This window comes from Euwallacea fornicatus, chromosome 14 (assembly GCF_040115645.1).
Source record: "Euwallacea fornicatus isolate EFF26 chromosome 14, ASM4011564v1, whole genome shotgun sequence".
Lineage (NCBI taxonomy): Eukaryota > Metazoa > Arthropoda > Insecta > Coleoptera > Curculionidae > Euwallacea > Euwallacea fornicatus.
In genome coordinates this window covers 1242649-1269902 of record NC_089554.1, presented here as the reverse complement: position 1 = coordinate 1269902, position 27254 = coordinate 1242649, and the positions used below count along the sequence as shown (strand labels likewise).

The 27254-nt window shown below is 33.4% G+C and overlaps 1 protein-coding gene and 1 long non-coding RNA gene across 5 annotated transcripts in view; one reads left to right on the top strand and one right to left on the bottom strand.

Annotated features, from left to right (window-relative positions):
* Nucleotides 1-27254, top strand: part of dnc (phosphodiesterase dunce) — a 293397-nt gene that overhangs the window by 43418 nt on the left and 222725 nt on the right. For 3 of the 4 annotated variants that reach the window (XM_066289946.1, XM_066289947.1, XM_066289945.1), the window contains 3 exons: nt 21506-22217; nt 22745-22993; nt 23274-23327. In XM_066289946.1, coding sequence (XP_066146043.1) covers nt 21589-22217; nt 22745-22993; nt 23274-23327 — 932 coding nt within the window. In that variant the 5' untranslated portion in view covers nt 21506-21588. The remainder of the gene's footprint in view (nt 1-21505; nt 22218-22744; nt 22994-23273; nt 23328-27254) is intronic. The other variant, XM_066289948.1, reaches the window with a different exon arrangement.
* The window catches only part of LOC136343346 (uncharacterized), a 95959-nt gene that overhangs the window by 25806 nt on the left and 42899 nt on the right, over nt 1-27254 (bottom strand). The window lies entirely within an intron of this gene.

The following is a 27254-nucleotide window of genomic DNA, read 5'->3' as shown; positions in this document are numbered from 1 at the left end:
GAAAACTTTATGAGAAGATAATTAAGAGGTATCAGCACTTGTTTTAATTGCTTTTAAATTGGTGCCCAGTTGATGTATTAATGAACCACCCTAAACTAAAATTAAATGTAATTAACATATACGTATTCAGACTGAAAAAACTACCGATAAACAAATTATCATCATAATTTATTGTTTCAGTAAATTTTACTGAAGGTCGATAATGTTTACCTGCATCGAAATGAGAAGTTACGCACATTATTTATAATGATCGGTGTACGGTTGTGTTGCAAAATTTATGGCTTGTAATTTTTATATATCGGGGAAGTAGTGATATTTGGAATCATTAAAGTTTCAACAACCCGTGCAGGATTTTAATACACAGAAAAGATCAGAAATTCAGATTAAGAAATAATAGGAATCCCGTTTTTCCAATAAGCTGTTACTATGCAACTTATGACACAAGAATTGTATATACGAGTTATGACGGTCTAATACTAATTAATGAATATTTTCGCTTCAATGTAATAAAGTTATATCCAGCCTTACAATAAATTTGAGATTTATTTTGTTACGTAGTGATAGTCAAACGACTGCAAATTTGTATTTTCGTATCAGTTCATTAAAGAAATGTAAATATTTAGAAATTCAGCGTAAATGTTGTTCATAGCTTTACATGGATATTGATATAACGATGTAGATGAGTTGATATATATTTTCGTTGACAATTTGCATACAATGAAGTTACATATGCACATATACACGATACGGTGACATTTGCTTGTACTACCGATCTTAGAAAAATACTGCTTTGGCACCAAATACCCTTAGGTTGGTTACCATTGCGATTTGTATAAATTTACATTCAAGTATACAGGGTGGCTCAAAAATCGTTGTGAAAAAAATTTATTTCTTTCATCGAATAGAAGTCTACTTATAGTGCGTCAAAGAGTTGTAATTAAAATTTTAGGTAAACTTTTATGGGTACACATTATATGTTAATTTTCAAAATTTACAGAGTGGTGTAATACGCATATATATATATATATTCATTAACAACCCCATAGTAGTTATACCGCTATTCATTTAATTCAGATAAGGGAAGTTCAGTTTGCAGTTTCTCTGTATTATCCCCTATTTTATAACCTATAACGCTTACTCAGAATAATCGTTTTACTCTTCAACACCCCCAACTTTTGTCACATTAACTAAGGGCTGAGTATTAATAAATTAAATAGGCAAGATCACAGGATAAGATACGATTTATAAAAATAAAGGCTGCAAGGGGAAATATGTATATTCATTCCTGTAAACGGAATATAAACGTCTGCAAATTGCAGCTTTTTGCTGCAGGCTATAAATTCCACCGATCCCTACAAAGATAAACATTGATATTTTATAAATACAGAGGGGACTCAAAACTGATGAGTTGATGTAATTTTAATGTGGTAAAAGAAAATGACTGAAGATGTGAGTTATGGGCTGTAAAATGTTGTGCAGAAACAGAGAACTGATGAATATTTTTGTTAATATTTTAATTTTTCTTATTCTTCTTCTCTTCACATCCCTACATACAGTGACTCGCATTAATATTCGGACACTATAGTATTTTTGGAAGTATTAGATTTTTTACTAACTTATTCTTAACTAACATTATTTATTGCGTAATCTTTGGTTGCAACAATGTTTCTAGCATATATAAATACATTTTTGATCTTTTAAATTTAATTATATACAAAGATACTATTGAACAAAGAAAACAAGGCATAATTTTACTATCGCAAAAATATTCGGACACATACCAGGAACATAATATTTGTAAACAAAATTTATATAAACAAAAAAACATGTAAATAAATTAATAATTCGGAAGATTGCCTTTATGTTGTATAACTTGTTGTGGCCGTTTCGGTATGTTTTCAATTATTTTTTTAATGTAATCTTCAGGTATGCGTTGCCATTCTTCAACTAATCGTTATTTTAACTCATTTTTGAAGTAGCCTGGCTTATTATGGACTTTACGGTCTAAAAATTCCCATAGATTTTCTATGGGGTTAAGATCAGGTGATCGTGCAGGAGGGTTTAATACTTTAGGGCAATTATATAATAAATACTCTTGGACTAAACGCGACTTATGTTTTGGATCGTTATCCTGGTAAAATTTAAAATTGTCGCACATGCCTAATTTTTCAGCACTTTTTAGTAAATTTCGTTTTAAAAGATCCATGTACATAACTTTATTTAAATTTCCTTCAATAAATACTAATTCGCCTATTCCTGCAACTGAGATGCAGCCCCAAACCATTATGTTCCCTCCGCCGTATTTCACGGTAGGCCGGAGATTATTCATTTTTAGCTCTTCATTCTTTTTGCGCCATACCATTTTACGACCATCGGATCCAAAAATATTGAATTTTTTTTTCATCAGGAAATATAACGCTTTCCCGGTATGCTTTCTCTTTCACAACGAATTCATGGGCAAAGGACGTCTCTTGCGATCGACTTCCGATACGTATGGGGCTTTTTTCGGGCTGCTCTTCCGTTGTACCCGTCTTCTTTTAATAATCGCCGAACTGTGTCAGGATGTATTTTTTTGCCACTGTATTCTAGTAAATCAGCTGTAAATTTAAGAGCACTCAGTCCAGGGTTTATTTTACTTTGTTTAATAATTTTACTCTTCTCACGCTCAACAATAAGTTTCGGGCGTCCTTTTTGCGGAATTGATTCAATCCGATCTTTTTGAACAAACCTTATAATTACATATATCACCAACTGTACTTTTACTTATACTTAACAAATTACCGATTTCTCGATACGATCTGCCTTTAGCGTGATGAAAAATAATCAATTGTCGTATGCCAAAAGAAATATTTTTGCCTTTTCGCTTCATAATGTGAATTTTAGTAAGAAATAAGTTTGCCTTCAAACCCCCTTGCACACAACAAACAAGAAAATTGCGTCTGATGCATTTCTAATCTTTTATGATCATAAAAACCCTGTATGCAATGTTTTTCTATTATTTTTTACATGCACTGCATCGCACCGCATTCCGTGTCCGAATATTTTTGCGACAGTAAAATTAATCCTTGTTTTCTTTATTCGATAGTATTATATCTTTGTATATAATTAAATTTAAAAGATCAAAAATGTATTTATACATACTAGAAACATTGTTGTAACCAAAGATTACGCAATCAATAATGTTATTAGGAGTTGGAATTAATTCGTAGCGTTTTTTTAAGAAAAAAATTTATTGATTTTAAATGAAAATAAAAAAATACATTATTTAAAGTATTGTCCATCGCTTTCTACTACTTTTGACCATCTTTCGGGTAGGGCACGAATACCGCGTTGGAAGAACGCGTTGTCTTTAGATGCAATCCATGAATCGACCCATTTTTGACAATCTTCGTAAGGAGTGAACTTCTGCTCAGACAGACTATAAGCCATCGAAGGAAACAAATAATAATCAGATGGAGCAACATCTGGGGAATACGGCGGGTGGGGCAGGATTTCCCATTTAAGTCTTTCCAGGTATGTTTGTACCGGTTTTGCGACGTGCGGACGAGCATTGTCGTGCAGCAAAATGACTTTGTCGTGTCTTTTGGAGTATTCCGGTCGTTTTTCTTTCAATGCACGGCTCAATCGCATCAGTTGTAGTCGGTAGCGGTCTCCAGTTATGGTTCCATTCGGTTTCAACAGTTCATAATAAATCACACCCCTCTGATCCCACCAAATACAGAGCGGAAGCTTAGACCCATGGATATTCGGCTTTGCCACTGATGTTGACGGTTGACCGGGCTTAACCCATGACTTTCTGCGCTTCGGATTGTCGTAACGGATCCATTTTTCATCACCAGTGACAATCTGATGCAAAAAACCTTTTCTTTTTTCCCGTTGAAGCAGCAGTTCACACGTCAAAAAACGCCTCTCAATGTCCCTTGGTTTCAATTCATATGGAACCTAATGTCCTTCCTTTTGGATTATATCCAAAGTCTTAAGACGTTTTCCTACCGTTGATAAGTTAACTCCCAACGATATAGACAATTCTTGAAGTGTTTGACATGGGTCTTCGTTGAGCAATGCCTCCAAAGCATTGTCTTCAAATTTTTTTGGCTGACCAGATCGCTCCTTGTCAACCAAGTCGAAATCACCAGCTTTAAAACATGTAAACCACTTCCGACACGTTTGTTCAGCTAGAGCATGTTTATCATATGCTTCCTCTAAAATACGATGAGCTTCAGCAGCACTTTTGTTGATATTAAATTAATGAAATAAAATTCCCCGCAAAAACCCTTTATTCGGCACAAATTGTGACATATTCAATAAATTTTAAAATGTCGTTATTTATTATTCAAAAAGTGGATATGCAAAGTAAATGACCTCTAATGACCGCTGTTTCACGATAAGTATATTATTGTAAATAACAACGAAATACTGTACTATCTATGCCATCTCTTGTAAAACGTTACGAATTAATTCCAACTCCTAATAGTTAAGAATAAGTTAGCAAAAAACCTAATACTTCCAAAAATACCATAGTGTCCGTATATTTTACGCGTTTACACATCACTCAGAGGAAATTCCGCCTCTTTCATTTGACAAAACCACGCCTGTTTCCTCCTTAATCAACTGCTTCTTAAGGAACGTGCTTTATGAGTGAAAACTTTTAAGAAGAAAAATGAACACAAAGAATCGTTATACGTATGTGCCCCATCTTGTAGAAAAATGTGTCATATTAAGTAGTTTCAATATTTGATTTTTATTTAATATTTACATATGAAGTACGTTTTCTGAAATAATAATTTTTACATACAAACTTTCACCATCTGTATGCCGTATTGACAGCAACAAAAGCTCTTCATGTGAATCACCTTTTTTCACATAAAATATTTTTTCCTTCAAAGGTATCACACAAAATCCATCAATAACGTTGATTACTCTTGAAACCAATATCAAATTCCCGAAACCTGCTGATGTTCACGTTTTTATTTGTACAAGAATCATTTCCGACGGTTTCACATAATATTTATTACTCTCCTGGGTGTCCCTGCAATCCGCAGGGGGCTTTTACACTTGTTCAACTCATCCATCTCCCGTTTAGTTACTTTTTCCATACGCAGTTTTCCTCGTGAATATAACATTACGCCTTAAATATAAATTTATTCTTGTCGTGTGTAGAATGTAATATCAAACACCTTTGGAATTTTTCTCTTTACTGAAGCCTTTAACACTCGTACCCAAGTCAAATAGGTATTTGCATTTAAATCAAATTTTAGATAGGTGAATTTATACTTCCCCGAGAGAGTGCTTATTTGTATGTATTATAGTTCAAGCTTCTGTAAACTTTTATAAAGAGAATAATACAAAGTACAGAATTCTGAGCACAGGATGATTTTCATAGTGGTATAAATTCACTTTTATACATTCCTTATGTTGGAATTTATTCTACAAAAGCTTTGTCTGGACCGACGAAAAAGTGACGAAACTGGAGGCATAAGACTCAAATATGAAGTTGAAAACTGTTTCCTCGTATATTTTCAGCCTCGGGTCTGGCGGTTACAAACAAAATTGAAGAGAAATTATTGGCATTTTATTTTGATATGGAGAGCTTCTTTTTTAGGTACAGAAGAAGAAAATTTACCGAAGAGGATGTGAATGGAGAAAACGTAGGCATGTCCAGAGCTGGACCGGGATAATTAACCTCCAACATTAATACTCAAAATTTATCAAAGTCGAGAACTAGAAGTTTGTTTTTATACATCATCCTGATGCAAAACTCTTCATGTAGTGATATATTTGCTATACATTTCTCCGAAAGTAACATCTTTTTACATAAACACTTCGAATCTAACGTTTCCTGGCACAAATACTTGTTTAGCTGCAATTGGAAAACTAGCAGACAAAATTAATGCGCAGCTATATTTGCCGACACCTCGCAAATTTAGTTAATGGAATTTCTTCTATTCACCTTTCCAGCACCTGCCCAAAATTCCATGAAAAGAATTTCCTGATCACATTATTCTTTACATAACATGACGAGACATTTCTGTAATAAGTCTTCTTTTCAATTCCCGCAACATCGATTAAACTGCTGAGACTCTTTCCAGATATCTCGGGGAGTTCATACGCCTTTGTGGTTTAACATTAATGCGAACTTAGTTTTATTGTCTTAAGTCATAAAACAACCTACATCGCAATATTAGAGAGAAATAATTGTTTTGTGCCCATTCTAGATTCGAGCGAATTATCTGGATTTGGCAATGGAAATGTTACTCCATGCTGGATTATTCTGTTCACGTGCTGAGTTTACTCGGTTGTTTTGTTCGGGCACTAGACGTAATTAGTTTCCCCATCCAGAAGTTTAGCTGTGAGGTGTAAATTTGGTTTGTGGTTGTTTTTATTGAGATGCGAGATAACGAGGTTCCGTTCAGACTTTGTCCTGTGTTATTCAATGGGAGACTTATAGTCAATTTATGAAAAAAAAATTCTCGAATATTTCTAACCTCGGGATCAAATTGCTATAATACAAATTACGTGGAAATCGCGGGATGGAAATGTCAGAAAAATTTCTCAGCAACGTTCCGGGGTCTTTATGAAGTGGAGAATAATTTTCCTCAATTTCTTTTTACCTTATACGAATTCACATGCATATAAGGCAAATATGAAGCTGTCAGGTGATGGATATTTATATTCTGTAAACGGAGAAAGAAGTGACGTATCTTTAATTTTTCGAGAATGTGTTGCTGCTTGAAAGAAATATGCTCCTACATATATAACTCAAAAAAACTTTGATTACATTTTTACTTGTACTAAGTACAAGCTTTAAAAGTGAGTGTACTTGACTTTATACTGTTTCAAAATGATATTTGGTCATTTATTAGAGTGCCATTCCATATTTGGGGTATTTTCCAAATATTTACTTGTAAATCTGATATAACCTAGATTTTGCAAGTAGATGAAGTCGGCTATAAAAGACGTATTATCTAATTTTCGAGTGAAAGGTGGCTATTCAGCTTTTCATGATTTGTCATAAAACAGATCCCGAAACTCCTTGCTTCTTATAATTTGATTTTGCTTCTTTTGGTAGGGCCATTAGGTTAGATTTTCTTTTAGAAATTATGCCAAAACTAGAGTATCCGTCTCAGGAAAACTTGCTTATATGATATCTTTCAGCACTAATTTTTTTTAATGTTACCAGTAAATGCCGCAAAACTTATGTTTTACCCCGGAAAGCAATTTGTATGGAACCAATTTGTAACATAAACCGTTTCTATTGAAATCTATTACGGTCCTATTTCTTCGGTTCCTGGTTGCTCCTGGCGGTTTGTTTTATAATCCTTCGATTCGATTTCGTAGGAAATAAATTTCTGTCGGTTCCATTTAAGGCTTTTGTGTCTCTATTTAAAGGTCGAATGAAACATTTTCAAGTTGCGACTGGTTTAAAAATATTAAACGTGTTAAGCGATTCTTTTGTTAAAACGTGGGTTTTTCGTGCCTGGTACCGTAAGAAAAAAATCGTTTCGTAGTTACATGAATATAGAGGGTGCGTATTAACAAATGAAACAGAAATATATTATTAGGACTAATACTTACACAAATCGACCAGCTGACAGTATCCAAACGTGGTCTATGTAACTAATTTGGATCTGCCATTGACTTTGGAAAAGTCAATTGAAGATTGTGCTGTATTGGAATTGTATTTTTAAGTACCCTCGTTTTAGATCTCTGTCTGTGTCTGTCTGTGTAAACCATAAGAATACGAAATTGTGTATTTTTACATTTCAGAAACTGTTTGAAATACCCCAACCATTTATGCAAAGGGCACATCGAATCAGATAATATGACATTTGCTCCATGAATTTCTGAGATATCGATTCTCAAAATTTTAAACGTGTTAAAACGCCGATACGTGTTCTGGGGTGATGTTTTCTGATCTTAATGATTGATATCAAAGTTGGAGTAATTTTGGAAATAGCGATTTGCGTTGATTGTACAATCCTTTTTGACGTTTTTCCTCGTAGATTAAAAGATATTATGTTCACTGGTCACCCATTCAAGTGAGTTTAGATGTATTATGTTAAATTATTATTACTTGATCAAAACATGTCTGTGACAACTCAAAACACGTGAAAAGAACACTATGAAGGCGCAATTCTTGGTCAGAACATTTGGAGTGTTAACATTTTAATTAAACTGCTCCTCTGATTTCTGAGTGATTGTATATATTCCTATTACCATAATATCTAATTTTGTTTTCTAACCAAAATGTCCTGCTTTAAACCCGGTTGCCATGTTGGTTTGTGTCTGACCGAGAAACCTAGGTCCGCCCTTCGGTCGCGCAAATTAAAAGTGCGGTTTTGAGCCAACTTACAAGCGCTCTTCATAGCTTATTAACGACATAATTTCCAAGCAAACTACCTAAATTTCAACATTTGCATGGAGATGAATTCCAGCAAAGTTTGTCGATATGATGATAATTAAACGATTAAACAAGCCTATCTAATTGAAATTTAATCTATATTATATGAACCCTCGGTGAAGTCAATAGAGATAGTTATAGCATTTCCTCATGGCGTTAATCTCACGTATTTCGCGGGTAAAAACCAAAAATTAACTACGCCGCGCTCTTCAATTGAAGTCCAGTAAAAAGGACACAGTAGATGACGCAGGCAGAATATATTCCTGAGGACCCAACATACTTGACGTTGACATTGCTGATTTCTGTCTGCGGTTAATTGATTCGAGATGGACGCTTTCAGTTGCATTCAAGATATAATATACATATATTGAAAGAGCATGAGGGAAATCTCATTAATATGTAGTGAAATCTGGAATTGTTAAAGGAAACGTCGATCAAATCGTCATCGTGAATGTTTGAAAATAAATAATTCATCTATGTTTCTATAGAAACACCAGTCGCGTAGTTGTTTTTAAGCTCAAGTTAAGAACTCAGCTAATACGCAGAGCAAAATATTATTTACCCTTGAGTGTGTATTCATAGAATTGTGACGTTGTAAAAGAAATCAAAGAAAAAGCTTCAAAGTCAATGTACATAACATGCAGCTTTCAATTTTACCTCCCCCCCCCCCCCCCCCCCCTAACCCAAGCTTTAATTTTTTACCATATCTTTTGACGTTTGTTTACTTTATTATGTGTTGTTTGAGCAATTGAAAGCGCAAAGTGGTCGATTTTTTAAATTTGAAATAAGGATCAAGTGACACCTTAAATTAAAAATCTTTCAAAACTACATTTGATGGTGTATTCGATTTAAAATATATCGGTTAGTTTTTGAGAAAAACAGATATAAATTTGGTAAACAATGCAATACATACTCAGTTAAATAATATGTAAACAATGAAAAAACTTGTTTGTTAATATAAGAAGAATAGTTGATTTTAAATTTTATGCTCCACAAACAGTCTTTGGTTATTTTTATTCATCTTTTTTCCTTCTTTTTAAACAAAGTCTATTTGTGAGTATAAAATCGAAAACAAAGCATATTTCTATTAACAAACAAGTATTTCCTTTGTTTACATAATATTCAACTGAGTTTGTATTGCATTTTTTACCAAATATATACCTGTTTTTTCTTTTTAAATTAATCGATACATTTTGAATCACAATACATCATTGAATGTAATTTTAAAAGATCTTTAATTTGAGGTGTCACTTGACTCATGTTCCAAATTTTTTTTAATCGGGCCTTTCGTGCTACCGATGACGTAGACAACATTTAAAAAAATAAAAGAATGTCAAAGATAGTATTTTTTGTCCCATTTAATGCTACTTTTGATATTTAAAAAAATAATAATTTGTTATAAAATTGACAGTGGGGATCAATTTAGAGCCACACGGTACATCTGTATCTGCTAATGTACAGTGCCTAGTTACAGGGTGCAAATAAAGTTATAAAAATATTTTTATCCTTGCCTTATTCATGAATTTAACTAATCAAAATGGAATGTTGTATAATTTTTTATTTAAAACTGTGGAGGTAATTCTTTAATATTCTCCTATTACCTAAACTTTTAAAACAATATTGTACAGTATTATTGTTTAAATTGGTCAGAATGGTGAAAACCACAAAACGACATAACGTGAATATTTGTTTAAATTAGCGTTAAATCTCCATTTTATTGATCTATAAATCATTCACTCTGAACAAATTTAGACCGCTTTGATCCAATTTTAGAGCATTAACACATTATAGTTTACCCAGTTCACGGAGATTCATATTGTACATTTTTAAATGTTGCTACTCGCAAAAATAAAAACAGTTTCATGTACCTTTTAAGAAAATGAATTTTACAAACTAGAGAAGGATATCTAAATGGTTTTTGTCAGAAACACAGAAGGCCACTCGAGCTATTTTCAACTACGTTGCAGGCAATGGTATTGTTGAGAAATACAATTGCTGCTATTTAAAATTAAGTTAAATAAAATATTGGTTTAAAATAAAGGGAATTTCTGTTTTTTTTCTGCCATTGGTGAAAATATGTGATAACAACTTAATATTTTCCAGTTTTTTAAAATTTGTTAAAATTCAATATTTCAACTTGATTCGTCCATCGAATTCAGTTCAGCTGGGATCGAGGTATTATGTAAATCAACATTAGTACTGTTGAATCATCCCAAAACATGCACTTGAAGAAACATTTCGATTGTCAAATACATCACTCTTTTTTGATTCTGTTTACTGCTATTGTTAAAATAAAGGCTTAATTAATGTCAACCAGTAAAAATTTAAATGTAAGAGGCGAAATTAAATGTACGGAAGCGTATGTCCATTGTTCTAAGTTGCAGCAATTTTAATAGGTAAACAGTCCAAATTTTCAAAAGTTAGCTCAAACAGGCTTTATTAACTCGATAAAGAATCATTTTGATTTTTTTTTAAGCCATAACATGATAGCCGACTTTCGTACGAGGATTTCTTTCCCTACACTTTGGATAATGGGAACTAGTTTTTCGGGGCTATAGTTCCTTCGCAAACTGTTCGCAAAACCTTACATTGTTTGCGTTCTAAATGGAAACGTTTGAAAAATTCCTTACGATAGTTTAAAGGAAAGTTTATGAAGGGGGTAGTAATCCATCTCAATTCTGCCATGTTAAGGCACCCGTATGCACAAAAGGTGAGTTCTCCAGAATACTCTGTATTATACTTGTTTGATTATGAACATGGCGGATTTACAGAAGGACGTAAATTCGCTCTAAAAAACATTATTCTAAGGCTATTGTCTCCAGGTTATTGAAAAATTTCAGCTTTGTCGTTAAAAACCCCGCGAAAAACAAAAATGTGTTTAGATGTACATTAGAGTTTTATTTAACTGTAAATATTGCTTTTTCTTAATTTATCCTAAAGTAAGAATAGTATCAGTTTGATTCCAAACTTCAGATTCGCAACTTCAAAAAACATAGGTGGTATAAAACTTGTGGTTCATCTGGTATATAATTAATTTATCAGACATTATTTCCTTTTTACCGTGGGCCCATGCGGCCCATGTATCAAATTACATTACAGGCTCTGACCTCGGGCCCCATACGAGCAAAATCGATAGGGCAACGTAATATCCGATATGGAAGAAGAGTAACAGGGATTCACCATGAATGTACGATATTAGATATTATCTATATACGAGATACTCTTGCCATTGTTGCTTTTCTGGTTAAGTACTCGTATTAGCTACAAAGTTTTGATTAGAATAAGTGTAATTTAATAACGATGAAGGTTGACTTGGGAAGGAATAAAGTAATGGCATAGTTGGAAAAAACACTACGGGGGTGTCAATAATGTTTTTAATTAGTATGTTTCTTCCACGTATTTTATGATATTTTAAGCTGAAATATGGCATTTACCAGCAAACACAGGGTTCTCTATATTAAACTATGCATTTTAAAAGGCAAATAGAAACGTTTTAATTAAAATACAAAAATCTTTTATTAAATGAATGTAGAAAAAAATATATGGGATTTATTATTAATTTAGATAACTGTTCAATTTTTAAAAATCAAAATGTAATTTTTAATTCTAAATTTAAGATTTTGCATTATCCGGCGAGGCAAATCTCCATTTTCATCTTGATCCAAGCAAGAAAAATTAATAATTTTCATTAAAATTTAAATTCATTATCGATGTGAGTAGTTCTGTAACAACTACAGATTTAATTTTTATTCCGACTTGTCTATCATTGGCGTGAAAATTCTCCCCAAACAGTTTATCAGAGAACTCTACAGTGCAAAACTCGTTGCTTGGTGTGGTGTAACAACAATTTTGGCGCTAAAAGGTCGGACACGAAATGAAACTGCAATGATAGATTGAGATTTGCTGCATTGTGTGATATAACATTTTTAACTTAAAATTCGAAGTTGCATTGAAGTTAACGGAGGGCATTTAGACGACATGATGTTTAAAAATTGAGTAGTTATTTAAATTAGTAATAAATTCTATAGAATTAGCTACATATGAGTCAAATAAAAGATTTTTTTTACTTCGATTAGAAAGTTTTTTTTTAGTTTTTTAAGTGTACAATCTAATATGGGGAACACTGTATATAGGGTGTGCCATTTGAAGCTGTGATTTGAGATTACTGAAAAACGGTATGTTGTATTAAAAAAAGTTTTAAATAAAAGTTATCTGATAAACAGGGGGACATTAAGATAGTTTATTAATTTAGCCAAACGCCATTGTAAAATCATTTCAACGGCAACTTTTTTTTCAAACGTTAACCCTAAATATTTTATACAGATTCTTGTAGACCTTCAAAAAATGAATGTATTTTATTTGAACAATTTTTTTATTAGATGTATTGTTGCAGAGTTATCCTTTATTTTTATTCAGTTTTTGACATAGTCGAAATTATTGCATTTTTTTTTCTAAAAAAGTTTTGCAATGCAAATTCTTTTAAACCTCATAACAATCTTTCTATCTAATTTTTTTTTATTTGGCAAATTAATTTAAAATCATGATTTGAGAAACTTATGGAAGCAAATGTTCAAAAGAATGTCCTCCCTGCTCCAAAAGGACTCAACTCTTAGTCGAAAAGCATTGTTTCTGCGTAACATCTCCCCGTTTATCTTTCTCTTTTTCATGCCACCTGCAGTTGTTGGTATTTGTGTATATATTTTATCCTTTAAAAAACCCCAAAACAAAAAATCTGGTGGGCTCAGATCAGGCGACCTAGGAGGCCAATTCACTGGTCCAATCCACCGTTCAATCCATCGGTCTTGATATATTTTATCCCGAACTTCACGAGTCATTCTAGAAAAATAAACTGAACAGCCGTCATGCTGATACCATACCTCCCGTCTTATCGCAAGTAGAACAACGTTTTCTAATAATTTCGGAATATTTTTAATTGCGGTACGTTTCTCCATTCAAGTTTCCTTCAATAACGAAAGGTCTACTTAAGTATTCCCCAATAATACCGCATCATACATTCACTGATCATGATCTTTAATGTTCAAGTTCTCTAAGCCAGTAAGGGTTTACGGCACTCCAAAAATGCAGATTACGGCGATTCACCGGACCATGGCTTGTGAATGTCGGTTCGTCCCAAAACAAAACGTTAGAGAAGAAATTTGCATTTTGATTTAATTGCTGCCTTTGCCCAATTACAAGAAATGAGTCGGTTTCAAAATCAGCTCCATGGAGTTAATGTAGTAAATAAATGTGAAAAGGATGGTATTTATTCACCTTCAAAATTCTTTGGACACTTAACTTTCATATTCCTGAATCAGCAGCAATTTGTCAACTTACATGGGGATCGAAAGCGACTGCTTTTTTTTTGTTTCTAACAAACGTTTCTTTGAAATTTTTAATGACACTGTTGAAAGTCCTCCAATAGAGAACTCTTTCATCCGAAGATCTTTCAGCATAAAGTTCTACTGCTGTTCTAACATTTCTTCCATTTTCTCCATAAATAAAAACGATTTTTAGTTTTTCATTCAAAGTGTAACGATCCATTTCAATTATTGAATTTTGAAATGAAAAGAATAATTTCACGCAAAACAATTGGATTGTTTGTTGAAAAAATAATATCTATTTCTTGTAGACTTTGTTATAAGGTAGACTAACAAGAGGAAATTAAAAAATATATTTTTTTATAGAAATATATATTTTTTTAATTAGATAGGAATGTCATGAGTTTTAACCAGAGTATGCAGTGCAAACATTTTTTTAGAAAAAAAAGTGCAATAATTTCAAGTATCTCGAAAATTTGACAAAAAGCAAAGATAATTTTGCAGCAAAACGTCTAATAAAAAATTTTTCAAACGAGATATTTATTTTTTGAAAGTATACAAAGAGCTGTAAAAAAATACGGGGTCGCTATTTGAAAAAAAAAAATCTTAAAATAACGTTTTGGCCAAAAGTCACTATCTTCGTGACATGTCCTTTTCTTTATCGGACAACTTTTATTTGAAACTTTTTTTGATGCAACACACCGTTTTTGAGTAATTTTCGATCTTAGCTTTAAATGGGACACCTTGTATATGTTTTCTCGTTACTGTACAGAATAATTATGACTTCTTTAATGTATGCCGTAATACGTACCGTTAAGATTCTATATCGAATATATATTATATTGGTATTGTCATTAAAAGATTGCTACGAAACTACACCGAAAAAAGTAAATTTTTGAATTAAAAATAGTTTTCTGTTCAATATTCTTAAGCATACTACCGTATGTAGTATCTCGCATCATGATCATGTTTGTTGTGTTGCATTTCTTGAATTGAAAAATTTCTTCGTTGCGGTTTTGCCCACATTCCTATTAAGTAAATGTAGTATTAACTAAAATTTCAACTTGCATCTGGCAATTCTTTTATTGACTTGATAATGCCAAATTCTCATGTTGAGCAAATAGTCATAATACATTTAAGGTAACAAAATACTTAATATAAATAGGTACCACTTCAGTTGATCTTTTATTTCGAATAAATGTCCTATTACTTTCGATTCGTCCTATATTCTCGATTTAAATGCATTTACTTGATGCTCGCTAAGAAAAGCACTTATGGATTTAAATATTCAAACTAAGCTTTCACTTTTTCTTTTTATAAATCCAATGTACCTTCTGTGCATTATAGTATTAACTTAATTAAGAATTAAATTAGTTTCGTTCGTTACTTAAATGTCAATCAAACCGATTTTGCATACAAAAAATGCGATACATAGAAAAATATTCAATGAAGATCCAAACAAAACAGCCAAATTTTCAAACAAGTGGCCAGTTTCAAAAAAGTGGCACTTAATGTTATTATACAGAGTGTCCCAGAATGAGGGGGTCAACACTTAACCACATATTCTTTAGTCAAAAATATATCGATTCATGATGATATACTGATATACGAAACTGTTTCCTTCTGGAGATACAAGCTCTTAACTCTCACCTTTTTTTTTAAGTTCTGCAGATAAGTCGAAAACGGTTAGATGAATTGTTACGAAATTTAATGTATAATCTTTCTGCTTCTCGGGGCACATTCGACGGGGCTTATTATGGTAAAACCACCAAGGGTAGTGGTCAATTGCTACAAGGTCGAATGTTAAATACACCAGAACTTTTTTATTCGTTCATGCAGACGGTTGTTTTTTTTTATGAAATTCCCGGTCAGTTACACAACTTTTTTTTATCTCTTATTGAATTTTGATTTGGAGCCTCCATTAGACGAAAAAATATTAAAATTGTTGATAATGTCAGCCCCTCTTCAATGGCCACTTAGATCTCCAGATCTAACACCCTGTGACTTTTCAATTTGGGGTACGCTAAAATCTCGTGTATATGCTGTTCCTATATATATTTCTGTATATCACTATGAGTCGATATATTTTTGACCAAGAAATATGTAGTTAAGCGTTGACGCCCTCATTCTAGGACACCCTGTACATTAAAAAAAAAACTCCAAAATTGGCTTCCATACTCGTTTTTTGTTGTTGTTTAAGTAATGCCTTCACGTTTTTTCTTTTATTGAAGATAGAGTTTTATGATTGATCGCTTTCAGCAATAACATCAAACAGCAAAACGTGTTATGCAGTGGAATGATTGAGTGTTTAAAATATTATTCGTTCGAATCGAGCTGTAAAATAACAGTAACGCACATTCTTTCTTTTCAAATGCGACGTTGCCAGATAATTTTTATTTGCATCTTCATTTGTTATTTCAAGAGCTTCGCCCAATTTTTGAACTGCAAATTTCATCGGTTACAAATTTGAAGTTCTTCTAGAAACTTAAATGTCTTGCCACAAAACTTCTGCCAAGTCTAAACGCAACAAAAACAGAAGTGAAGACTTACTAAAAGGGTTGTTATTTTTATCTCGAATCATTCTAAATGTTCCCTTAAAAGCAAACTCGTAAACTTTATTAACGGTTAAAAAAGCGAAACGTTGCATTTCAATGGTAATTAATTTCTTCGCAAGGCCATTGATAACCTGTTTTATGTAAATAAACCAGATAATTCAATGGGTGGAAAATTCAATTTCATGTTTTTAAATGGGTTGGCTTTTAGTGGGATTGTCATCATAAAGAAAGTAACGGGTAATCATTAAAGCAATGGAGCAGTGGGCGGTGAACCATAAACGTAGGACGTTGATGAAGCCATTTGCTAATTACCATCCGACATCTGACGGATAAATGACAGCTGCCGAGTTTATCCAAGACATGCCTCTAAGACATATGTGGAGTTTTTTAAAGGATCACCTTTTATTTGAAATAGAAGTTTAATTTGCTTTTATATTTTTCTGATGTGAGTTTACACAAGAAAAATTCGGGAAAGGAACGCACGTTACTAGTTGGTTTTACATGCATATATTATTATAAATCTTGGAAAATTCCGCCGTTTTTTTTCGACACCACATACACGAAAATTTAAAAATAAAAAAGCTTATTGTTGACTTTGAATAATTTGAATTCCAATATTCCAGGAATCTCTACCAACTCATAAAAATTTCCATATTTACTTAAGACTTACCTTGCATAAAATTAGCTTCATTAAACAATTAATAACGGGCACAAGCCCCGAAATGGCACTCAATGCTACCCTGGGATTATTTCCTTCGTCTTCTTTATTGTCCTTTTTAAACATTGTCACTTAAGCCGGTCATAAATCTCGCCATCCGGAAGTACGGCAGAAATTCATTACATCAGTTTAATAAATTCGTCAAAGAGGAATTAAGCGACAAATGGAAATTAATCTTAAATTAGAATGAAAGTGAGACGTGGAGCAAGGAACAAATATAGAATACATTTATGACGAGGCACAAAAAGTTTCATTGTAATATCTAATATGATCCAAGTTTTCTTTAATGGATTTCTATGTATTATTTATTAATATTACTCCGTAAGTCGGAGGTTTACATAGGTCCGCAATGCCATAAGAGGGCAATCTTGGGAGATTCATCATGTGGGACTAAACGGAACACAAAGGGATGTTAAAAGGATTATTAACCTATACATCATCTGCATTCGACACCAAAACTCTACGGTATTATGGTAAAAGATGCTCTATATAAATTATCTTCAAAGCTCTTCTAGGCAAAAGTTTTTGTATATTTTTTAAATTTAGTCTTCCTGTCTAAGGATTTTTCCTGTCTAAGGATAATAATTTCTAATAAGAAGGGCTGATATTCCGGAAACATAATAAATTCCCTACATAATGTAAGAAGTATAGTGCTTTGTGCCACATAATTGTGTCTCGAAGCAATTTCTAAGTAGAGTGCTGCTTAAATTGTCTTTAAAATTTAATATCGTTGAGCTTTCAGATATAGGTTACTTCAAGTTAGCAACGTCCGTAAAAAAATTTCCAAGAATTTTTCTACTTTGAATACCCGAGCAGACAATTTCCATAAAGTAGTTTTAGGTATTTAAATATAATAAAATTGTAAAAACTGTTTATGTTCGGATTACCGAACTCAATTTCAAGGTCTATTTGCAAAATAAATATCGGGATTGACGTCATTGGTAGATTGATATGAATTTTGTAAATATCTAGGAAATAACTAGTCTTTAGATTAACCAGGATTGCCCAAAATGGAAGAGTTTAACATTACTTTGAAGCAAAAAGTTTTTGACTACTTGCCAAGGTCTGTCAAGGGTCAAAGCCAGGGTAAAGTTTCCTGAATTTCCAAGAATAGCCAGGAATGAAAATGTCTTTCAGCAAATTGCAGAATTTCCTATGAATTTTCCATGATTTCTACCACTGAAATATCACGTAATCTTATATGGAGCCATATACACTGTGTACGATAACTCCGGCAACTCTGAAATATCTCGAAAACTATGCAAATTATTTAAAAAAATAACGTATATAAAAATTCAGAAATATACAAAGTACTTCACAATGTAGTAATAATTTGAAGTTATGTTTTTCTCTATGGAGTGACAAACTTTTTATGACATTTTCTGATTTATCTTCGCATCCCGAACTCAATTTTGTTAACATGTCCTATGGCTAACTCTAGCGATTCAGCAGCGAATGCAGGGATGAAGAAAACCAAACAAACTTGTTTTTATTGGATTAAGTACTCAAAATGTGCATATGCAACAAATTTGATGATCTATAAAACCATTCTCAGTGTCATTGATAAAAGTAATAATGGGTTGTCTATTTTTTAAATCTGTCTGTTAAGGAGTTCCTTCGATAAATGAAATCACGAAAACATCAATTTGGTTTACAAAAAAATGGACTATATTTAACTTGCACTTATATCAAATGATGAAAGAGGTTTGGTCTAAGTAAGAAGAGGGAGAATGCTTAATTGGGCTGGTTACACACTATGATTTCGATGACATCCCGACACCGCCGCAGCTTCCACACGAAGAAAAGAAAAAAGAGAGCAAAAATTACTTCGATTATCCCTTAAGTATTAAACCCGAGGAATTCCAACCGGAGGCGTACACCACCAAGAACCCTCATGGGCTATGGCTACGCCGAATCCTATAAATCGCGGCCATCTGGGGAATATCTATACTAGTCGCTTTTCTGGGAATATTGCAGACACAACAAATTGCCCATCATGGCAATAGTCCCGATCGAGAAAGCTTCCTTTGACTAGTAGTATATTCCCCAGCCGAAACGTGCTCTTAGTTTTTGGTCCATGTGGTCTGGCACCCAAATGGTATTCTCAGAACAAGTATCGCCGTACATGGGCATAACTTAAGGGATAAAATACAAATACCTAATAAAAACCAAAATTAACAACAACAAACAAAAAAACAATAACTTAAAGTCCCTAACACTCTCTAATGATCAGCTTGCTTATTATGAGTTATATTCTGTTAGGACGTGAAGGCGAAATGGGTTACCCCCCTAGATCATTGGGCTTGACGTCCCTTGACTATTTTCTATGGTCGGCCGCTTAAAATGTAAGGTGCATGTCACAAAACCGGCACATTTAAATGAGCTAAGGAGAAGCATTACTGACAAGTGCAATCTCGTTACTGTAAAAATGTTGGAACAGGTTATTGAAAATTGTTATTAAAATTTTGCTCATTGTCAAGCAGTTTACGGGCACATTTTGAGCACTTTTTTCAATACCAATAAATTTATTTATATAAGAATAATTAATTTTTTTCTTTATTTCTACAATAACTCTTAAATCGCTAGAGTTAACCATAAGATGCGTTACATGAAGTGTGTTTAGAACACCAGGTTGAATAAGAAAATTTTATAAAAATTTGTCATTTCATAAGAAAAAACATAATTTCAATTAACTGCTATTTTGTGACGCTCCTTGTATATTTCTGAATACCGCAGAACGGAAGAATTTTTAAACTTCTTCAATTTTTCCTTCAAGTATTTTTTAATAAATTGAATGTTTTTCGAGATATTTCAGGGTTACCGGACTTTTTTCGTACACGGTGTATACAGGGTGAGTCGTGGGGATCGTGCCAAACTTCAGGAGCGTGTTGTACATGAAAAATAAATGTAAAAAAACTCAAATGTTGTTGTCCGATTTTCGTTTGTTTACAAGTTATAGCGTAAATAAAATTAAAACATAAAGGTTAAGCAACATTTAGACGAAACGTTTCCTGGACGTTGGATTGGTCGTGGTGGCCCTATTAGTTGGCCTTCAAGGTCTCCAGACCTCACACCACTAGACTATTGTTTGTGGGGTTGGTTTAAAACTGAAGTGTACAGAGTAAAAGTGGACACTCAAGATGCACTAATTCAACGCATTAGAAATGCTGCAGCTGCTATTAAAGAAAGACATGAAACAATCAGGAGCGCAACGAATGCTCTTCATAGACGAAGCCGAAAATGTTTAGAAGTTAATGGAAATATTTTTAAACATTTACTATGATATCCAAACTTTCAGTTATGGAATTTCTTATGAAATTTATAAATTTTTTAAATTTTGTTTTAATTTTACTTACGCTATAACTTGTAAACAAACGAAAATCGGATGACAACATTTGAGTTTTTTTACATTTATTTTTCATGTACAACACGCTCCTGAAGTTTGGCACGATCCTCCCGACTCACCCTGTATATGCATATAATGCTAACGTTACTAACCTCATTATAAGTGGAAAAATGTCATATTACAAACGTCTACTTCCCGCCTACATTTCGTACCCTCATTTTCTTGTCAACATTAATTAATTTCTTCCATTGTTCTGAACAAATTATACATTTCCCACAACATAAAACGTTTAAAAGAATATTTATTATTTCTTCTGTCTGCGTTGTCCTGGAAAATACGCCATTAAAACATTTTTAGAGCTCAAATTCTTTGTCTTTTTGGTAAGAAACTAACGTTTGATTACATTTGGTTTAAATTCAATTGATTAACGGCATTCGGTCTCCAAGTGATATTCACCGGATATCTTATGTTTGCGTGTCTTATAACTCATGCATGTCTGGGGCGCCCAACATACTCGTTTAAGGGTTGAGAACTAAACTCTTTAATTTATATACTCCATATATTTTTAAAATTTTCAAATCTATTTGCATATGTATGAAAAGAATTTATGGAAATTGCGATACATGCACCATTCCTTGGTATACAGGAATAATCCAGGAATAATCTTAGTTATTATTCACCTTTCTTCATTTCTTTATAGCCTGTAAATTAAATAAAATCTTACATGTACGATATAATTGCTAGTTCATTTAAATCTGAGAAATTGCACGCATTAGTCGCTAATTATCAAATAATCTAATTGTCTCTCGGGGAGCAACGCAGTATGCTGTTTAATACCCTACGGTGTAAGCTTTGATCAATTTGCGGTGCTCCAACATTTAGCCTTGTATTATTAAAAGTCAATACTAATCTATATATTTTCCTTAATGTTAAAAATGTTTGTCATAATTATCTAAATTTTGGCCATAATATGATGATCCTGCCTAATGAAACCATCTGCCCGTAAAATGCACGGTACAGCAACCTTGAATCCGGATATTTTGTCAGTTGTTAGCTCCCATTTCTTGTCTTCTAGAAACAATGCCAATTAATTATATAAGTTTCATACGCGTTGGAAATCGCTCCACTTTAAGGAGAAATAAAGCACTAAAGTTGTTTTCGTTCTAGACTCACACATCATCCGTCCAACGTCCAATGCAACGGCTTTCCTGATATTCACCACAATTTACTCACGGAAGAAGATACCTAAAATGGAAGAAGAAGATGATGAGACCACCACTGAGCCAACATGCGATCAAAACCTTCGCAAAACTTCCTCCACAGTCACATTGATTCAGCAAGACGTGTCCAGAACGACTTCTTCAGAAGAAACTGAAGAAACCACTACTACAATTGTGGTTTTCGGCTTACTGGCTAAAGCAACTTTCCAACAAGCAACTACATCTAACCAAACAGCTACTGTTTCTTCTGAACTCAGCTCCGGTTCTCTACCTCAATGTCAAATTGTGACACAACAAGCCAGCGCGGACTCTTTGGAATCTGAATCGGACAGCCTTCGTGTCAGCCCTAGGTACTCCAGACTAACCACTCCCCACTCTAGCTCTAGTCAGGAAGAATACGATCTTCCAGTTAAGGGTCAATTCCTAACTGCGGGTCAGAGAACTGAAACGGCGAGGAGCATGGAAAGTCTTAAAACGGCCTCTAGGAGCTTTCTGAGTGGGGATATGAGGAAGGGTTTTTCTGAGTCAACTGAGGCCAAAAGTTTGGAGAGTATCGATAGAGAGATGGTGCTCAAGCGGCATGCAGTGAGTGGAGAAGGGGCGATGTTGTCTTTAAGTACATCGGCTGAAATTACTGCTGAGAAAAAAAGGGGATTGTGGTGAGTTCTATTTTACATTTTAAAAATTATTTTTATAGAATGATAATACATTTTCATTTCACCGAGTGGTAAAGGCGACAGTAATTAACTTCGCTTTTTAAGTGAATTTTTTCCGTGTAATTTAATTTACTTTTCCGCCAAATTAATAAAAGTTTAATTTTGCTGTATAGGGATACTTTTGATATCTTCCTTAAGACCTTTTTTGGTCGAAATCTAATTTGACTGTTAATGATCCTTTTTTTTTATATGCGTTAACGCAATTTTTCAAATTTTTTATATGCCTGTTAAAGAAGTTATTACCTTTACACATCTCTATAAAATCATCCATATTTGAATCAAGATCTTCATAACGGTAAGAGATGCGCAGTTGCTTGTATGAAAGTAATGAAAACTGCGAAAATGTTGATCCATCATTTGGTTTGCCTTCAAATTGAGCAACTTCACATCTCTAATCGGTTTTGGGACTTCTATGAATTTCTTTCTTAGTCGCTTACAACACCACACATAATTTATTATCTTTTATATAGGTCGGGGAGAATGCGAGTTCCCCAGCACCTCAGCCTGCCACCCCCTGCGGGATATTTGAGCCTCAGTCCTGGAGAACGGAGACTAACAATATTGTCTCCCCACTCTCCTCACAGGACTCCGGAATTTATGAGTTTGACTCAGCAAACTACCTTGAAAACGCGAAGGAAAAAGGCCACCATTTTGCCTAGGTTGGTACTACCCAGAAGCGATTCGGATATCAGTGAGGCCTTCTCTGAACACGGCCTAGAGTAAGTTGCTGTTTTTAAGATGGATTAAGGCCAATATGTCAAAGTACTGACAACTGTATCTTGAAGCTAATTTTCGTTAAAAATTAAACAATAGCCAATTATTGGGTCTTATTTCATCATTTATGTGGAAAGTATGCTATTGATAAAGTTAGGTATAGTCTATTGATATTTCAGTCATTGAAAATGTCTGTATATCTCTATAGGTGATCAAATAGTATTTAGTATGCTCAGAATTTTTTGCCTTAGGTTTTCATGCTATTATAGTTATTTTTTTTATCAGGGATTTAGAGGAACATGGCGAACTGGAGTGCAAGTTTGGACGACGTTTCTTAAGGTTAAAAATTTCAATATTTTGCACGTTTCTTTCTAATACTCTAGCTTGAATAATAGCACACACCCTTAAAACCAGAAAAAATAAGCAAGTTTTATAGGTCAAGCTGAAACAAACTGAGGCTTAAACCGTAGAATCCGATTTTAGTTAAAGTCGATAAATAAATATGTGATTTACGAACAAATATTTCATATATTCGAGAAACTTCAGAAATATTGTAGTGTTTAAATTGGAGACAAAAATATACGTGTGTATTAGTCCTTTATTTAAAATTTGACATAAAAGGAAGAGTCTTATATGTTTTCCTTTTTTAGTTTTCATCCACCGATCCATTTAAATTCGCTAAATGTTTATAGGAGGCAGAATGATGATTATCAACCAAGCTATTGTAGCCCCTGTTAATTTGACAATACGGAGAATGTTCATATGTGAGGAAAATACACTCCCTGACCAAATTATAGGCCACCCCAATTTCTAACGACGATTGTTAATTCTATTACACAAGAGTTTTAAAAATTATTTTCGGTTTCATAATATCACAAATAATAAAAAGAAACTAACTTTTTGATAACATAAATTTATTTCTGGTTCAAATACGACTATAACACAAAATGACAACAACGGAACATATCACTAGAAAAAATACAAAAAGAAATGTCATAAATAAGAGAGGAACACACGCCTATAAAAGAAATTTAACCACACACTACCAAAGTTTATACTGAGACTAATCGAACACAAAAGGAACCTATACAGACTCTATACACAAGCACAAAACCAAAATACGAAAAGTACAATGACCATTCTTAATAAAAATATTTAAAAAATGATTCAACAGTACCGACAGAAGAAGTGGATTGATAAATGTCAAAAAATTGAAAAAGACAGAGGAAAATTCTTCTAAAAAAAAATTTAAAAACTGTTAATATACAAAAAAATAGACCCTATCGTAACAATAATAGAAAATGACAAAGAATTACACACAAACAAAGACAAAGCTGATGTCTTTGTTAAGCATTTTCAAAGAACCTTCAGCGCTCCGACGAACTCCAAGTTCAACCAAGAAAACTTTTAGAGGGTAAATGAATGATATGATAATTTTTTCAAATGCAACAGTAACAACAACCCATCCCCAATGACAGAAAGTGAATATGAGAGATGCTTACACAAACAAATTACATAGCACTAGGACATGATAACATTAAAAGCTAAATTTTAAAAAACCTAACAGTAGAAACACACGTAATAATAATTTAATGAACAACTACCTAAGGAACATCAAGATCTCCAACAGCTGGAAGAAGGGCATTATCATATCCATTCCAAAAACTGGATTAGGCAATACATAAACACAGAATTACAAATCCATAACGCTACTACCAGTGATAAGCAAAGTATTTGAATACATTTTCAAGAACAGACTCCAAGAACAGATCAGACAAAATATACCAGCCTACCAATTCGGCTTCAAATCAAAATGCTCAACCATTCATCCATTGTTCATACCGACTAACAACATATAAACAAGACATCAGCCAGCCTATTTATGAATATAAACAAAGCATTCGAAAGTGTCTGGCATAAAGGACTTTTATACAAGCTTCACCATCTGCAGACGTCAACACATCTACTCTTCACAATAAAAAACCTACTCGAAAACAGACAACTAGAAGTACGAATTAACAATACACTATCACACCTATTCTCACCTACTCAAAGATTTCCAAAGGGATCACCACTGTCACCTTTACTCTATAATGTGTTCTGCCACGACATTTACCATCACAACCTACAGAACCAGAACCAAATGGAAAAAGATGCATACATATTACAATACGCAGATGACACCGCACTCATTGTACATGACAAAACTATAGAAAGAGCAGTGAAAAAGCTGCAGACTTTAACGAACACTACAATGACATGGTTCTATAAATGGAGACTAACACCTAACCCAACAAAAAATCAACATCTATTACTGAATCATAGAATTAAAGCCGATTCACCAACAATAAGTGCAGACGGCCAAACAACTAAATCAACAAAATATATTAAATATCTAGGTATGATAATCGATTACTAACTGAAATTCACAAAACATGAGGACAAAAATTTAAAAAAATAACTAAACACTTTGGGTGATTAACGTACAAAGACGAAGGAATCATCGCTGAGATAGCTACCAAAATATACAAATCCATCTGTTAAGGGTGTTCCTTCGATAAATGAAACACGACAAAGACAATTTGTTTTATGTAAAAATGGACTGTATTAACTATGCACTTATCTCAAAAGAATGTAAGAATCTCGGTCTAAGTAAAGAAGAGGGAGAATGCTTATTGGGCGAGTTACACGATATGATGCGGATCACATCCCGTCACCGACGTAGCTTTCCCCGACAAGACCACAGGAAGAGCAGAAAAAGAGAGAGAAAATTGCTCCGATTATCCCTTTAGTACTAACCCCGAAGAATTCCAACCAGGGGCGCACCACCACCAAGAACCATTATAAGCTATGGCTACAACGAATCCCATAACTCGTGGCCATCTGGGGAATATCTATACTAGTTGCTTTTCTGGGAATATTGCGGGTCCAACAAATTGACCATCAAAGCAATAGTCCCTATAGAGAAAGCTTCTTCGACTAGTAGCACATTCCCCAACCAAAGCGTATCCTTAGCTTTGGCCTGATGAGCCATGTGGTCTGGCACCCAGATGGTATTCTCCGAATAAGTATCGCAGTACATAGGCGTAACTTAAGGGAGTAAATGACAGTATACAATAAACCTAACATTAACAACAATAAAAAAATAAATAGAAACAAAAAAACCAATAACTTAGAGTCCCTAACACCATCTGCAAATCACTACTAGATTACGGACACATAATAAAAACAAACACCACAGAAAAAACAAACCGGCACATACAAACAACAGAACAAATCGTGCTCAGATTAATTTCTAAAATACGACGCCCCCATAATTCCTTACACAATCCATCCAATCAACTATTATACCAACGCACAAACATGACAAGAATAACACAAAGAAGTCTAGACATACAATGAAATGGAAAAACAACCCTGACAATTCGACAATATTAACCCCATTGTGCCTGACAAGACAGAAAGGCAATCACGGTTTCAATTTCCCAACAACACCCTGCTAGAGCGTTACAACCCACAACTGTAATGTATCTAGAAGTTACTATCTCTGTTACATAATATGAAGCACTAAATAGTGAAATGTAACATGGGCAGAAAGACCAAACAATGGTCAATAGCCTGTTTCCTTGAGGAAATAAAGATTATTTATTTACTTATATATAATATATAAGCAAATAAAAATATATATATTTGTCCATAAAATACAATTCCAATGCGACAAAAACATAGGGCATGCTCGGTTTTTAATCTTAGTCTTGTTCAAAACGCAGTAATAATTTAGTTTTGAAATACTAAATATCATTTGTTATTATTTAATGCAATTAAATTTAATTAAACAATGAAAAGAGCAAAATTGTTGTCGAATAATGAATTATTAAAACATTATACGAAAAAATTGAACAATTTCAAAAATTATTCGAATTTTAAATGGAAGTAGTTATGTTATAATGAAAATGTTATTAAGCTAAGTTATGCTTATGGCCGAAAGAAGTGCACAGGCAGGCCCATGGCGACAACTCTCCACGAACGCAGAGCAATTCTACGCCAAGCATCTGACTCCGCAAGAGAAATTTATGAACGAACTGGAGTACAAACACCGGAAATGTCCAATGCATTTTGGAAAAAGCCAAAAATTTAAACTGAAGACAAAACCTTCTATTCCAAAAGCTCTAAAGCCAACAGGAAGTAATTTGCAATTGAATATATGAAAAAAGAAATGGACACAGTTATTTTCAGAAGATAAAAAACGTTTCAATTTGAATGATC